The 14669-nt window shown below is 56.7% G+C and overlaps 1 protein-coding gene across 2 annotated transcripts in view; it reads left to right on the forward strand.

Annotated features, from left to right (window-relative positions):
- Positions 1 to 395: 395 nt before the first annotated feature.
- Positions 396 to 14669, forward strand: part of Ccdc85c (coiled-coil domain containing 85C) — a 75035-nt gene continuing 60761 nt past the window's right edge. For both annotated transcript variants that reach the window (XM_042692636.1, XM_042692637.1), the window contains exon 1: positions 396 to 1301. In XM_042692636.1, the coding sequence (XP_042548570.1) occupies positions 437 to 1301 (865 nt within the window). In that variant the 5' untranslated portion in view covers positions 396 to 436. The remainder of the gene's footprint in view (positions 1302 to 14669) is intronic.

Raw genomic sequence — 14669 nt, forward strand, 5'->3', positions numbered from 1 at the left:
GGGCAGGCGGACGGGTCCATCGGGCCGGACGACGGGGGAGTGGGGGACGGCCTCCTCCGCCGTTCCTCAGCCTCTCTCCGGAGGCGGGGCCAGCCGCGCCGCCCCGCCCCCTGCTTCCCCGCCCGCGGTGGGCGGGGCGGTCGGGGCTCCGGGAGCTGGGCCGGGGGCGGGCCTCGCCTGCTTCACCCGAGCCCGCGGAGCCCCGGCACGGCGGCCGCCGACGCAGCGGCCCTCCCGGCTCCCGAGCCCCCGAGGCGCGCGGGCTCCGGCCCAGGCGAGGGTGTTCCGTGAGGGCGCTCCGGGAGGCGCGGCGCGGTGCGGGCCGCACGCGCCCCCGGCCGCTCCCCGGCCGCGCGCGGACCGGCCCAGAGAAGCCCCGGCGCGGGGATCGCCGGCCCCGGCTGAGGGAGGGCGATGCCGCGGTGACGGCCCCGCCATGGCGAAGCCCCCGGCGGCGGCGGCGGCGGCCGCGGCGTCGGAGGAGCTCAGCCAGGTGCCGGACGAGGAGCTGCTGCGCTGGACCAAGGAGGAGCTGGCGCGGCGGCTGCGGCGCGCCGAGGGCGAGAAGGTGGGCCTCATGCTGGAGCACGGCGGCCTGATGCGCGACGTGAACCGGCGGCTCCAGCAGCACCTGCTGGAGATCCGCGGGCTCAAGGACGTGAACCAGCGGCTGCAGGACGACAACCAGGAGCTGCGCGAGCTCTGCTGCTTCCTCGACGACGACCGGCAGAAGGGGCGCAAGCTGGCGCGCGAGTGGCAGCGCTTCGGGCGCCACGCGGCGGGCGCCGTGTGGCACGAGGTGGCCCGCTCGCAGCAGAAGCTGCGGGAGCTCGAGGCCCGCCAGGAGGCCCTGCTGCGGGAGAACCTGGAGCTCAAGGAGCTGGTGCTGCTGCTCGACGAGGAGCGCGCGGCGCTGGCGGCGGCGGGGGGCGCCGGGGCTGCCGGGGGCGCGGGCGCGGGCGGCGCGGGCGGCGGCGGCGGCGGCGGCGGCGGCGCGGGCTCCCGCAGCTCCATCGACAGCCAGGCCAGCCTGAGCGGGCCCCTGGCGGGCGGCGCGGCGGGCTCGGGGGCCCGCGACGTGGGCGACGGCAGCAGCACGTCCAGCGCGGGCAGCGGCGGCAGCCCGGACCACCATCACCACCACCACCTCCACCTCCACCACCAGCACCACCACGTCCCGCCCGCGCTGCTGCCGCCCGGGCCGCACAAGGGCCCCGACGGCAAGGCCGGAGCCACGCGCCGCTCCCTGGACGACCTGTCGGCTCCTTCCCACCACCGCAGTATCCCCAACGGCTTACACGGTAGGGACGCCCGGGGGCGCCCGGGCTGAGAAGTGGTTTGCCCCCTTCCTAGCCTCTTCTCCACACCTCCCCCCCCCCCCCCCACCCCGCGCGTGTTAGAATCCGCAGCCTGGCCCGGGGTGGGGGGCAGGGAGGGCGAGGTGAGCCCAGAAAAGTTTTCCCTGGCTGCGGAGTTGTGGGTGTGTCTGCGCGGCCGGCGGGGTGGGGGTGGGGTGGGGTGGGAACGTGTGTCACCCTACCTTGAAGATTCCTGCAGGGCATGGGGAGACTTCTTCACGGTAGCAAGAAGAAAGGGGGTGTAACTGCTCCCCTCGGAGCAGCGGGCGGGGATCCCCCTAAACCCAAGTCCACCTGCGTGCGGTGGCTGGAATTCCTCCTCTGCGTCTCGTGGGCCTAGGCAGGAGCTCGGGCAGCTGCGTTGAGATCTCGAGGCAGCTGAGTCAGCGCTCCCTGGGCTAAGATAAAAGCCTTCTTGGTTTCTTTTCCCCTTTACTTACTTCAGGGGACTTTTCTCAACCAAGCCTCTAAGTAAACGATAGGAAGTTGGAATGGATTCTGCTCCCCCTCCCCCCTCCTCCTCTCCTTCTATGTGCCTCAGTTTCCTTATTTGTAAACTGGAGAGGGCCATATCCGTCTCTTGAGAAGGGGATAAAGCCCCAGAAAGGGATTTACACAACTGTTGATTGCCTTACAAATCAAGTGCTGTGGTCTTCTGTGGCCAGGGTGGATGGGAGGGAGGACATGTGGCCTCTGGAATGTTCCCCAGTGGCTTTGTCAACTTGTCCCTGATAATGTTGGCTATGTGCCAAAGGTGTCCTCCAGATGGTGTCTCTGGAAGTCCTCTGATGTACTCTGTCCCATCCTGGCTCTCTGTTGTTTCCAACCCCCCTCCTCGCCTGCCTGGTTGGGCCTGGGCTTCCACTCCTGTGGCAGTGGCCTAGAAGGCTTGGGTGATGGTGGAGAATAAATTGCCCTCTCTTGTTTGTCCTCAGACCTTTCTGACTCAGACAGAGACAATGTGTCTACACCTTAGAGAACTGCTGGTCCCCAAGTGACCGCCCAGCAAGCCCCAAAGAGATGCTTTTTCTTTGGTTTGGTGGCCAACTGGCTTTGGCAGGCATATTGAGGTCCGGGCAGGTGGACACTAGACCCAGGGCGGTGGCATTGGTGCAGCGGTGTTCCCCTTATTTACCATCCAGAGCTTGCCAGTTCAGGGCAGGACTGGCTCTTCAGGGATGGATATATTGTTACCGATTAGTAACCTTACAAGTGCAACTCGGGTTTCTCTGTAACTCTACATTCACCAGGCCTCCCACTGTAGGCTTCTTCAGGCCAGCCCCCCCTCCCCCCCCCCCAAACTCAGAGTAAAGTTGTTTCATCAGTTAGGGGTGCACTCTACTATTGGAGCATTTGAGCCTCTGGCCTCCTCTTCCTGGGGGCTTTGGGAGGGTCAGTTTTCTGGGCCTCAGTTTCCCCAAGTGAAGCAGGGAGGAGGAGATGACTGCAGTCTGGTGGCCAGACTTTCTGGCTTTCAGCTGCGTCATCAATGACACTTGGCGAGAGCGATTCTCTGCAGGACTCCAGAGCGCTTGAGTGGCCCCATCTCTTCGCAGGAACAGATCTGTTGTGTTTTGTGCAAGGAGACACTGCGGGGCATGGTCCAGAGTTCTAGTTGCGTCAGTGAATAATGCAGGAGTGGAGGACCAGGCCAGATGCTAACTTTCCCCCATGCGGGGTAGGTCAGGGCTGTGGAGTTGGGTTCCTTCAGCTTCCCTCATGTCCCCTGGTTTGGGACCGCTGCCAACTTGGTAGACGCCAAGCTTTGCTCTGGCGGGGAGGGGTGGATGAAAACTCAGCATTGTTACTACAAATTTCAGTTACAGAGAGGACTGTCTGTAACATCTCCAGATGTTCTTCCTCCAGTCAGTGCCGAATTCCGGGAAACAGGAAAGGGCCTTTCCCCTAGGAACTGGGTTTTTCAATACTGGGACTTGAGTGTTATGTTGGTGAAGGTCAAGGCTGAGCCAGGGAGTTGATGAGGCTGTGTCCCTCAGTGTTTTGTTCAGGTGGGGGCAAGAGAAGAGAGTGGGATTGTTCCTTAGTACCTGGCCTCAGTCTGTCTTCACAGGAACACTGGCCAGGTTTTGTTATCCCCATTTTACAGTCCTGCAAGGGGAGGCCTAGATCCTTGCTAGCCTTGCCCGAGTTGGGTCTTCAACACTCCTCTGCTGCTTAGGCAAAGGCCAGCTTGCATCCCTGGCTGTTGTCATTAATCTAGGTACCCTGGCCATTCCCTGTTCGGATTCCTGACCCAGGTTTGCCCTGTTTCTCCCAAGATAGGAAGTGTTACTTCCTTATCTGTGGCTACTGAGCAGATGGCTGATAACCCCACTCCCCCAGGCCCCCAGGAGGGTCTGACCCGGCTTGAGTTTGAATCTCTCAGCTCCTTCATCAGTCTTGGGCAAGTCAGTTAACTTTGCCCAGCCCCTGGGTGCCCCACTTCTGAAAGGTGGGTCTGTGCCCCTCTACCTCCAGATGAAGACTGCGGAGTGAGCACCTACACACCCTGTATCTCAACAGTTGCTGAGCCAGGGGCTGGGGAGGGGAGCTTGCCGGGCATACTGAGCCTTTTCTCCCAGGCTCTGCCCCATGCACAGCCAGCTCGCCCTAATGATCCTGTGCAGGCACCTTGTGTGGCAGCACCTGCTGCTGAGCTGGAACCCGTGCCTTGCAGTCCTCTCTGGGGAGCAAAAGTAGAATGCTTGCCGTGGCGCTGGGTACACTAGAAGGCCTAGATTGGTGGAGGTGGACATCTGTATTCCATGCAGGCTCAGCAGGCTTGTGAACACATCCATTGGCTGGAGTCTGAAATGAGCTAGGGTGTTCCTCCACATAGCTATAGTCCACGCTCACTGGTAGATGGCTTAAACATCAGAGATTTAGGTCTTAACATGAGCCATTGTAGTCTCCTCCCTACCCCTGCCAAGCAAAACAGTTTTCAGAGTCGAGGATGTAACTCAATGGTAGAGCAAGTATTTGCCTAGTATGTGTGCATCAGTGAATTCCATCCCCAGCACAACAGAAAAAACTTTTTATTTATTTTTTGGGTCAGGCAGCTGTGGCTCATGCCTATAATTCTAGCTATTCAGGAGGCTGAGATCTGAGGATTGAGGTTCAAAGCAAGCCCAGGTAAGAAAGTCCATGAGACTCTTTTATTTTCTTAAATTTTTTTTTTTTTTTGGGGTCCGGTCATGGGGCCTGAACTCTGGGCCTGAGCGCTGTCCCTCAGCTCTTCAGCTCAAGGCTAGCGCTCTACCACTTGAGCCACAGCGCCACTTCCGGCTTTTTTTTTTCTGCTTATGTGGTGCTGAGGAATCGAACCCAGGGCCTCAGGCATGCAAGGCAAGCGCTCTACCACTGAGCCACCTTCCCAGCCCCCTGGGCTGGCTTTGAACCACGATCCTCAGATCTCAGCCTCCTGAGTAGCTAGGATTACAGGCGTGAGCCACCAGCGCCCGGCTCCCCATGAGACTCTTATCTCTAGTTAACCACCCAAAATCAGAAGTGGAGCTGTGGTTCAAGTGGTAGAGCACTAGCCTTGAGCAAAAAAGCTAAGAGACCATACCTAGGACCAGTACCATTTTATTTATTTTTAAATCAGGTATAGGGCTTGGATTCAGGGCCTGGATGCTGTCCCTGAACTTTTTTGCTCAAGGTTAGTGCTCTACCACTTTGAGCCACAGCTCCACTTCCGGTTTTCTGGTGGTTAATTGGACATAGGAGTCTCACAGACTTTACTGCCAGGGCTGGCTTTCAACCGGGATCCTCAGAGCTCAGCCTCCTGCATAGCTAGGGGCCACTGGTGCTTGGCTGAAAAACAATTTTTTTGGAACCCTTTCTATTCTACTAGTTCCACTGTACACCCTTTGAGTGCCCCCTCCCCTCCCTCCCACCATGCTGCCACCGTGCCCCTTTCCCTTCCCCCCAACTCAGAGAAACCTCCAGCCAGGCAGTGGATGGGTGCCATTTACTTTTTAAAGTTTGAGTTGCATTTTTGAGTTTCTCAAAATGAGCTGTGTTTGTTCTTCTACTTGTGTTTTTATTGGTTTATAAGGGAGGGTGGGAAGTGAGGGGGGGGTCTGAGCCTTAATAAAAGCTGAATGGGTTTTTTCCTTTTTCTTCTTTTCTCTCTTTGCTTTTTTTTTTTTTTTTTTTTTTTTTATGTTCAGTCCCAACTCTGCTAATAGGGAGGCTTTTCCTAAGCTGGCAGGCTGGGAGCAAAGGTCCTGGAGATAATGGGCAATTACATAAGCTTTCCACTCCCTCCCTCCTCCCTCTGAGGGATCTTTAGTGGCCTTGGGATGCCAGGACCTGGGAACCCTGTGCAGAAGAGGTGACAGTGACCTACCCAGCATGTCACTGTCACTGGTTTTTATTTTTATTTGTCAGTTGTAGGGCTTGAACTCAGGTCTTGGGCTCTGTCCCTGAGCTCTTCTGCTCAAGGCAAGCACTCTCCCACTTTGAGCTACAACTCCACTTCCAATTTTCTGGTGGTTCATAGGAGATAAGAGTCTCATGGACCTTATTTTCCTTGCTGGCTTTGAACTGCAATCCTCTTGAGTAGCTAGGGTTACAGGTGTGAGCCACCAGCCCCCAGCTCCCTGAGCTTTTTTTTTTTTGGTCGGTTGTGGGGCTTGAACTCTTAGGCCTGGGCGCCGTCCCTCAGCTCTTCAGCTCAGCTCAAGGTTAGTGCTCTACCACTTGAGCCACAGTGCCACTTCCGGCCTTTTCTGTTTATGTGGTGCTGAGGAATCGAACCCAGGGCCTCATACATGCGAGGCAAGCACTCTACCGCTGAGCCACCTTCCCAGCCCCTGGTCCAGGCTTGAGGGTTAGGTGGGGGCCTGGGATGCGGCCTAGGTCTCCTATGTCAGCTGTTCCAGTGTGTCACACTGTCTGTGGCCTAGTGAGTTCCACAGGTGGGCCTAATGCCTGCCCTTCTGTCCCCTCAGGTGACGCTTCCTCCTCTGTGCACAGCTGTCCCTCCCCTGTCTTGTCCCTGTTCTCTCACTGGTCAGCTCCCGGCTGCCTTCTGTGGCAGTGCCCATCGCAGTTGGAGCTCTCCTGTGCTGTGGCCCTCCTGACATCCAGACTAGGTTGGCTCGTCCCAGAACCCACCCGACACCCGAGCAGATCTGCTGCTGTCCAGCCTGAGGACTGTCTGTACCAGGCCTGTCATGCTCCTTTGCAGAGTGAATCAAAAACCTGAACTTCTGGGGGCTGGGGGTGGGGGAGGAGAGGCTCAGTTTTCTATCTGCAAAGTGAGAGAACATGAGTGGCCTTTGGGTTTGGGGAAGATAGATTGTAACTACATGTGAACATTTTGTTTTCCTTCTCTGACTGGACCACTCAGCACGGGGCATTTGCAGGCTACTGGCCAGGGCTCTTTTGCAGTCAGAGAGCCCAGGGTGAATTGGCCTTGTCCATTCGCTGCCTCATTTGTATCTGAAGGTTATAAACCCTGGTCTTAGAGTCAAGCCTTGAATGAAGGGGTCTGAGGCCTTCCATTTTCATCTGGATCCCTATGGCTATGTTAGGGTACAGGTGGGGGATCCTTGACACACACTGTGAGTGGAGCCGTGTCTCCAGCCCCATCTCCAGGCCAGGGGGGGCTTGTCTGGTTGATAGAAGGAAGGGAGCATTCCAGGCAAGAATGAGCAGGCTGATGAAGTTCTGGAAGCAAGGCTAGATTTCAGTGCTGTGAGCTCGAGGCCTGCCTGGTACACTCAGGATGGCCATAGGAAATGACATTAGAGGGATGTGTGCTGTGGGCACCCTGCAGATCAACGCCAGTGTGCCAGTGATTCAGATTCCAGCCCTACAGATCAGATGAGAGCAGTCTGGGGGGGGTCACGTGGCTTGGGAGTAGGGAGCCCCTGGAGCAGGGGTGCTGTGCACGTCCCAGCCCAGGCTGAGCACAGCTTCCCACAGTCTGCTGTGGGTGTGCTTGAGGCAATACTGCCCGAGGTAGGAGGGTGGGGTTGCTTGTGAGGGCAGCCGGGCTCTCATGGTGCGAAGGGAACTTGCCCTTAGAGCAGGAAGGGAAATATGGGCGACCTTTAATGAGCATTTACTACACCCAAGTTCTCTGCTGCTTACATAGTGATTCATGTCATCTGGCTTGTGAAGTGACAGTTCAGGAGCATCAATCTGGTGACTGTCATGGTGTAAGCTGGGCTAGGGGTAGGCGAGGAAGCTTGAGGTTTCCAGGGCTGGCCATGGCTGTAAGAGTGGCCACAGGAAAGCACCTTCTCTGTAGGTCCAAATCTGTCCCAAAGCCCTGCCCCCAGCATTTGTCTATGCCCCCCAGAACCTGCCTCTTGTTGAGAGGCTCAGGTTGGGCAGCACCTGTGAGAGACATTGGCAGCCCCACTCCAATGGCTAACACATCCTCTCCATCCTCATCCCCAGTGCCCAGCCATGTGTCAGCGTCTGGGATGTGTGACCCTGGGTTTCAGATCAGGAGTTAACTAATTGCTATCCCTGTGGTATGTGAGGACCGGGAGGACCCCATGGCCTTCCCAAAGACTCAGGGACGGAGGACCAAGGCTCTCTGCTAAAGAGATGTGACGTTTCTTTGTTTATAATAATAAAGGGATGGTCCCTTTCCTCTAAGCAACCATTGTGGACGGGTCATTGTTGCATGTCCCCTGGCCCCACAAGTGGAGGGGTCCATGCAGGGATGGAGCTGGGTCAGCCAGGGATAGATAGATGGCTGCTCTGCTCTCTAGCTTTGTGATGAGCAGGACAGATTGGAGAGCTCTCAGTTTGCCTGGAGATGTTTTCTAGTAAACAGAGGTATGCTGCTTTGTTTCCACAAACACACAGGCGTTCTGTTTCCTGATCTTACTTCCTGATGTCCCAAACGCAGGGCAGGTGCTGTTTCCTCAGTTCAAAGATGCCCAGTTTCCTTCTTCCTTGTGGCACAGGCCTGTCTGGGAGTCCCTGAGTGCCTGGCTGCAGGGTCCTCCCTCCTTCCCTCCCTCTCTGTGTCAGGAAATGCTCTCTAGAGTTGACCGTCACTCTGATGGATGGCATTGTAGAGTGGAGGAAATGCCAGGCCTGGGAGAGCCGGAAACCCTGAGCAAGCCACTGAGACCTGGGTGGGAAGGGGACCAGCCTCAAGCTGGCCAGACGAATGCTGGGGCCTCCCTGCCCCACCCCACCCTGGGCCTCCTGTCTGTATTCATGCCTGTCCATCTGTGAGCCTGTGGAGCCGGGCCTTGGTCCTCTTGACTTCCAACCTTGGCACTGATGGGCAGGCTCCAAGTCTGTCTTTTGGATAAGCCCAGTGTGTGCCTGCATTGTGCTAAGAAGTGCTGTGTTTAATCCCAGTCAGCCCCCACAACAGCTGAGGAGTAGACTTGGCAGAGTGGTGAGCCACACATCCCACACACGAGACTAGGGATGGATGCTCATGCCAGCCCCCAGTCCCCGCGGCCAGGCCTTCTGGTGTGACCTAAGCAGGCCTCAGCCCCTCTCGGAGGTGCCCCGTGTGGCTCTCAGGCTCCTCTGAGAGGAGGGGCTACATCTGGGCATGAGACAGGGCTTGAAGGTAGGCAGCTTAGTAAAAGCAGAAGAGGGAGGAGGGTGGGTGAGAAGATGCCAGGCTTGGTGGTAAGAACCACTGGAGTGGCAGATTGGGTGATGGGGAGTGGGCCACTTATGACCTGGGCTGGGGCAATGAGCTGGTGGGCCCATGGGGTTATCAGTGAAGCCCCCTATGCTGCCCCTGAAGGCCCAGGGCCAGGGTTTTCACTGGGCTGTTGGCAGTTCCAGCAGCCTCTCCAGATAGGTGTTTCTGAGAGGATCCAGCATTGCTTGGAGGGGGGATACTGAGAGGCGACCCCTTCTGAGTGTCCCCCTCTAAGTGGTCATGGGTGTAAGCTGGGCTGGCTCTTGCTCCCTCTGCCTCTTGCTTGATAAAAATAACATGCTAGTTCATCTGCTGGATCTGAGAAGGACAGCCCCTCCTAGCAGACATGTTCCCTGAATCTGGGGGTCTTGAAGAGTCAATGATGTAGCCAGTGCTGTTCTGAGGACTGGACAGTGCAGACAGAGCCATTGGCTTTGTGAACTGTGCAGCCCCTTTCTTTCCTTGGTGCTGGTTTTCTCCTCTGTGTGGTGGGAGAGTGGCTGGGGCTGTGCTGAGGGTCCCAGGGAGACCCTCGGTTTCTCTAGTCCTTAGATTCCCAACTTGCACAGACCTAGCAGGAAGGAGGCCACACCCCCAGCCCTGCCTGCAGTCATATTGGTGGTCCTGCAAGCCAGATCTGTTTGTATTCCTGGGGCTTCTTTTTTCTAGGCCTTGAAGCCAGCATTTTGTTTCTTGCCTGGTGGTTGCTCCGCAGCTTGGGGCAGGTCTCAGGAATGACTGCTGGGCTGCTTCGGTGGGGTGGCTGCCTGTCCCCGCACAGGTACCTAGCTGGGATCCTGAGGTGGTAAGATGTCAGAGGCACCTCCAGGCCTCCCCTCCCCTGAGGGGCTGATGGAATTACCTGCCTCCCTCTGATCACCTCTTTCTGCCAGGAGCAGCTGCCGAGGTTAGGGGGAGAGAACACTGAGCTCCCATTCTTGCAGTAGGTTCCCTAGGGACAAGGTTGTGCCCTCAGCTTTGAGGTTCCCTCTCTAAGCCTGCCACACTCCTGGGAGCAGAGCCCAGTCTTCGAGTGCACAGTAGGTGCTCAGCCAGTGTTGGGCCAGGGATGAGGGGCAGCAAGAGTGGGTTTGAACATAGGGTCTTCTATTTGCTAGGCAGATATGCTACTACTTGAGCTATGTCCTCTAGCCCTTTTTGCTCCATTCATCCATCACTGGATTTTGAACTCAGGGCCTTCATCCCCCTCCTTTTTTTTTTTTTTTGCCGGTCCTGGGACTTGAACTCAGGACCTGGGCACTGTCCTTGAGCTTCTTTTGCTCAAGGCTAGCGCTCTACCACTTGAACCACAGCACCACTTCCAGCTTTTTCTGTGTATGTGGAACTGAGGAATGGAACCACGGGCTTCATACATGCTTGGCAAGCACTCTTCCCACTGAGCCAGATTCCCAGCCCTCTAGCCCCTTTTTAATGGTTATTTTTGAGGTAAGGTTTTGCTTTATGTCTGGGTTGTGATCCTCCTATTTTTGCCTCCCCTGTAGCTAGAATGACAGGTATGAACACTGTGCTCAGCCATTAGTTGAGATAGACTCAACTGAGCTTTCTTTTGCCTAAGCAGGTCTCAAAGTACAATCCCCAGATCTCTACTTCCCAAGTAGCTAGGATTACAGAATTGTGCCATTGCACCTGGCTCTTTTGCTCTTTTAAACTGGGTCATAGTCAGGCTACTTTGGTCACTTCACTTTCTTTTGCTACATGTGACACCAAATGGTCTTTCAGCTATTTCCCCCAAGCCCTGAAACCTGACTTGTGCAACCTCACCTTCTTTCCCTGGGATAATTACTGAAAAATAAGCATTGTTGCTTTTATCTGTGGTTCCTCACCTGGATGCACATTGGTTTTACTTTTTTTTGTTGTTGTTGGTTGTGGGGATTGAACTCTGGGCCTGGGTGCTGCCCCTGAGCTCTTCAGCTCAAGATGAGTGCTCTACCACTTGAGCCACAGCACCACTTCCGGTTTTCTGGTAGTTAATTGGAGATAAGAGTGGCAGGGACTTTCCTGCCTAGGCAGGCTTTGAAGCGAGATCCTCAGATCTCAGCCTCCTAAGTAGCTAGGATTACAGGGTGAACCACCAGCACCTGGCTAGTTTTGAACTGAACAAAATGCCTGTGCTGGGCCTGGCCTCGGTCTCAGAAGTAGTCCCAGGGGGCTACAGTGGCAGATGGTTGCCAGGGCGTCTGGGGTCCTGATGGGCAGCCAGAGGCAGAGCAGGTTGTTTTGGTTGTGTTGTTTTTTGTTTGTAGGTTGTGGGGCTTGAACTCAGGGTCTGGGTGCTCTCCCTGAGCTCTTTCATCAAGGCTAGGGCTCTACAACGTTGAGCCACAGCCCTACTTCCAGTTTTTGAGTGGTTAATTGGAAATAAGAGTCTCACAGGGACTTTTCTGCCCAGGCTGACTTCAAACTGCGATCTTCAGTCCTCAGCCTCCTGAGTAGCTAGGATTATAGGTGTGAGCCACCAGTGGCCCAGTGGCAGAGCAGTTTTGAGAAGAGCCAAGAGAAAAGCTAAAGTCCAGTGGGGACCAATGAGCTGTGTCCCACCCGCACAGGCCCAGGATTCAGGCTACAGGGCATCTGTGAGGCCGGTGGCAGTTCATGATAGCAGCAAGGGAGAAATGGCCTGCCAGTGCTGCCCTTGTGCTGACGTGTGCTGAGTAGACACCCGGGGACATGGCTCTGGGCACCCTGCTGGGGGTTTCCAGCCTTCTGGGCCCAGACCTGGCTTGCACCGACCTCCCAGGCCACTCCATGCCCCTGATGCCCCTCCGGCCCAGTCTGAGTTCTCCCTGCGCCCTGTGTGCGTGGGGGGCCCTTCCTTCTAGGCTTCACTCAAGGGGACAGATGCAGTGGGGCCTATGGCACTGAGATGACAGCTATTGAGGAGTCGACCCATTTCCAAAAATAGACTATCTACTGTCAGGGGACGCATCTCTTTGTCTCCCCAAATCTGTCTTTCTGTTGGCTCTCAGGTTGTAAGGCAAGAAGGAGGCCTGCTCTTGTCTAGGAATCAGAGGCTCTGAGAGCATCCCGCTCCCCCGCCCTCCACAAGGGCCCGATTGTGTGCAGGCCCTGAATGCACCCGCCTGTCACTGCGCGAGGCACCGGCTCCCCTGTCTAATGAGCCGCTCTGGGAGTGGCCCTTTGTGGAAGGTTCCGGCCATGCTGCCCTGGCCAAAGCTCCACTTCCCGGCCTGGCTGCTTTCAGCCTCTCTCAGTGGCCGGGGGGACAATAGGAAGCCCCCCTGCCCGCCCTTCCTCCTTTTTCTGTGTTTTCTGTATCTGCCAGGATGCACACACACTGTTTGTACACTGGGACAGAAGATGAAGAAGCGGGTTTCTCCCTCTTTTGGTGCCTCTGTCATAGCTGGCAGAGGAGGGATCCCCTTCTCTCTCCTGCCCTGGCCCAGGCCCTGCGGAGGACGCCCCCTCCTCTCCCATTGTCTCCTTTCTCTTGTTCCTTTCTAGTCTCTCTTGGCTCCTTCCCTGAAAACAGGCTCATGTTTCCTTGTCCAGAGTAATAAATCAGAACTCCTCCCTTCTGCCATCCTGTCCCTGGGGGTTCCCTCCCTGCACCAGCGACCAGAATCGCTTTTGATCCTGGCCCCGGGCAGTCCCAGACCCTGGGAAAGGCAGCTCTGGCTAAGCTCAGCAGCAGGTTCCCCTCTTCCCAGTAGTATTTGATGCCCCTCTGCCAGCTTGCCTTCTGGAGCAGGGGGTGTGCTGGTTGCCTCTCACCTCCCTGATAACAGTGTTGTTCAGCCCTGTCTCCAGCCCCTGTGCTTGGCAGGAAACATTACCCCCAGCTGAGCCATGTCTCTCTCTGCTGCTGGCTCCAGGTCTTGGGGCTCAGGTTTCCCCTGTGCTTTGTGGATTTGGGCCCCTGTCTCTGTTACCTGTGCTCTGTGCTCTCTGCCTGTTCCCCCACCCACCCCGCTGCAGGCCCCATTTTAAGGTCCTCTGGCTCTGGCCAGGAGCTGTTCCTGTGGTTGTGCTTCAAATCAGCTCAACTATAATGAACTATAATTAGGTAGGAAGACATTATGGCCTCTCAGCTCAAGGTGCACTAGGCCCCTGTGTGTTAGGCCCTGGTTGACAGTGAGACAAGGATATTCCACCACTGCAGAGTCTGTGGGCCGCGCAGGTCTAGGCAGTTCTTCCCAGAGCTGGTCCAGCCCCTACTTTTCCATAGAAGGAAGTTTCCAAACCAGAGCATATCAGAGACTCTGGTCACCTCCCCGCCACCCTGGACCCTCCCGGAGTTCTGGTCCTCCATCTAGTTGCTGTGCAGGCCCATTGGTCCTCTCCTGCCTCCTGCACCCCCTGAAATCCCACCCCTTGGTAAGTTGAGGTCAGCCCTCGAGGTGGACAGTTCATGGAATGTGCGCCATGGGGCCCTCATCCGCCTGGCATCTGTGGGGCCCAAGCTGGACTCTTGGCGGATGTTCTGCAGCGGTGGGTGCCAGGCCTGCCCACGTGCGGGAGATGGCTGCTGGCCATGAGCTGTGGGGCGTGTGTGTGCCCATGTGTCCCAAGCCTGGAGAGGGCCGCGTGGCTCCAGAGGTCTCCCTGCAGGGCCCAGCCAACTGGTCCTCAGCTGCCAGCTCCTTCCTCCCTAAATGAAGCCAAGAAGGCTGCAGGATCAGAAAACAAAGAAAATGGCTTGTAAAGCGGTGGGGGAGAGTAGGATGGGGCTGGGGCAGGGGGGCGGTGGGCAATGGACACAGGCCAGCTGCGTAGCCCAGTCTCCCTTCTCTCCTGGAGAGGCCGCAGACCTGCAGACACCTCATTGCAGGCTTTGAGCATGGCCTTCTCCCGCCCTCTGTGCCTTTGATTCCCGGGCAGCCACGGCTGCGACTGGCAAGCAGAGCGCCCCTTGGGGTTAAATGAGCTGTTCGGGTCCAGCTGCGGGCCATTATGCCAGTCTGCCTCTGGAGATGAGTCTATTACACTCCACACCTGGGGCTCTAGCTTGGGGTCTCGCTCTCTTGCTCACTGCAGCCTCGTTGTGCTGAGCTTGCTGAGGTGTGTGTGTGTGTGTGTGTGTGTGTGTGAGAGAGAGAGAGAGAGAGAGAGAGAGAGAGAGAGAGAGAAGCATGACATTGGTCTGATCCCACATAGGATAGCAGAGGGAGACTGGACATAGAGGCTCACAGACTCAGGATCCATCCCCCAGGTCCTACCCCTGTCCCTGAAAAGGTAGGTGGTGTGCTGGCCTCACCTAGGAAGTGCTGGGGTTTCCCTGATCCTGTCACATGAAAGCTCCTTCTAAGCCCTTGGTCAGTCTGGAAGCACGCTGGTGGTGTTGATGATGAGGGCCACCACTATGGGTCTCAGGATCCAGAAGTCAGAGGCCTCAGTATGCCCCGTCTCCCATCAGGTCTGTCCTGCTGTTCCTCTTCTCCGGAGGACACTTCCCTGCTCATCTGGTCTCTGCCAGGGTGTTCTGTGAGCTGGCCACCAAGCCTATTTGTTGTGGAAATTCTTACTGCTGACAGGTCCTATGAAATCACTCCAGAAGTGTGGTCAGGAGGCTGCGGGTGCTTGTTGCTCTCCTGGAACCCCATTGACTCGCGAGCTTCTGATCCCTTTTTCAGCCAGGTGCTGGTGGCTCATGCTTGTAATCCTAGCTGCTCAGGAGACTGAGATCTGAGGAT

Source organism: Dipodomys spectabilis, unplaced genomic scaffold (genome assembly GCF_019054845.1).
Source record: "Dipodomys spectabilis isolate Male_0828 unplaced genomic scaffold, ASM1905484v1 ptg000157l, whole genome shotgun sequence".
Classification (NCBI taxonomy): Eukaryota; Metazoa; Chordata; class Mammalia; order Rodentia; family Heteromyidae; genus Dipodomys; species Dipodomys spectabilis.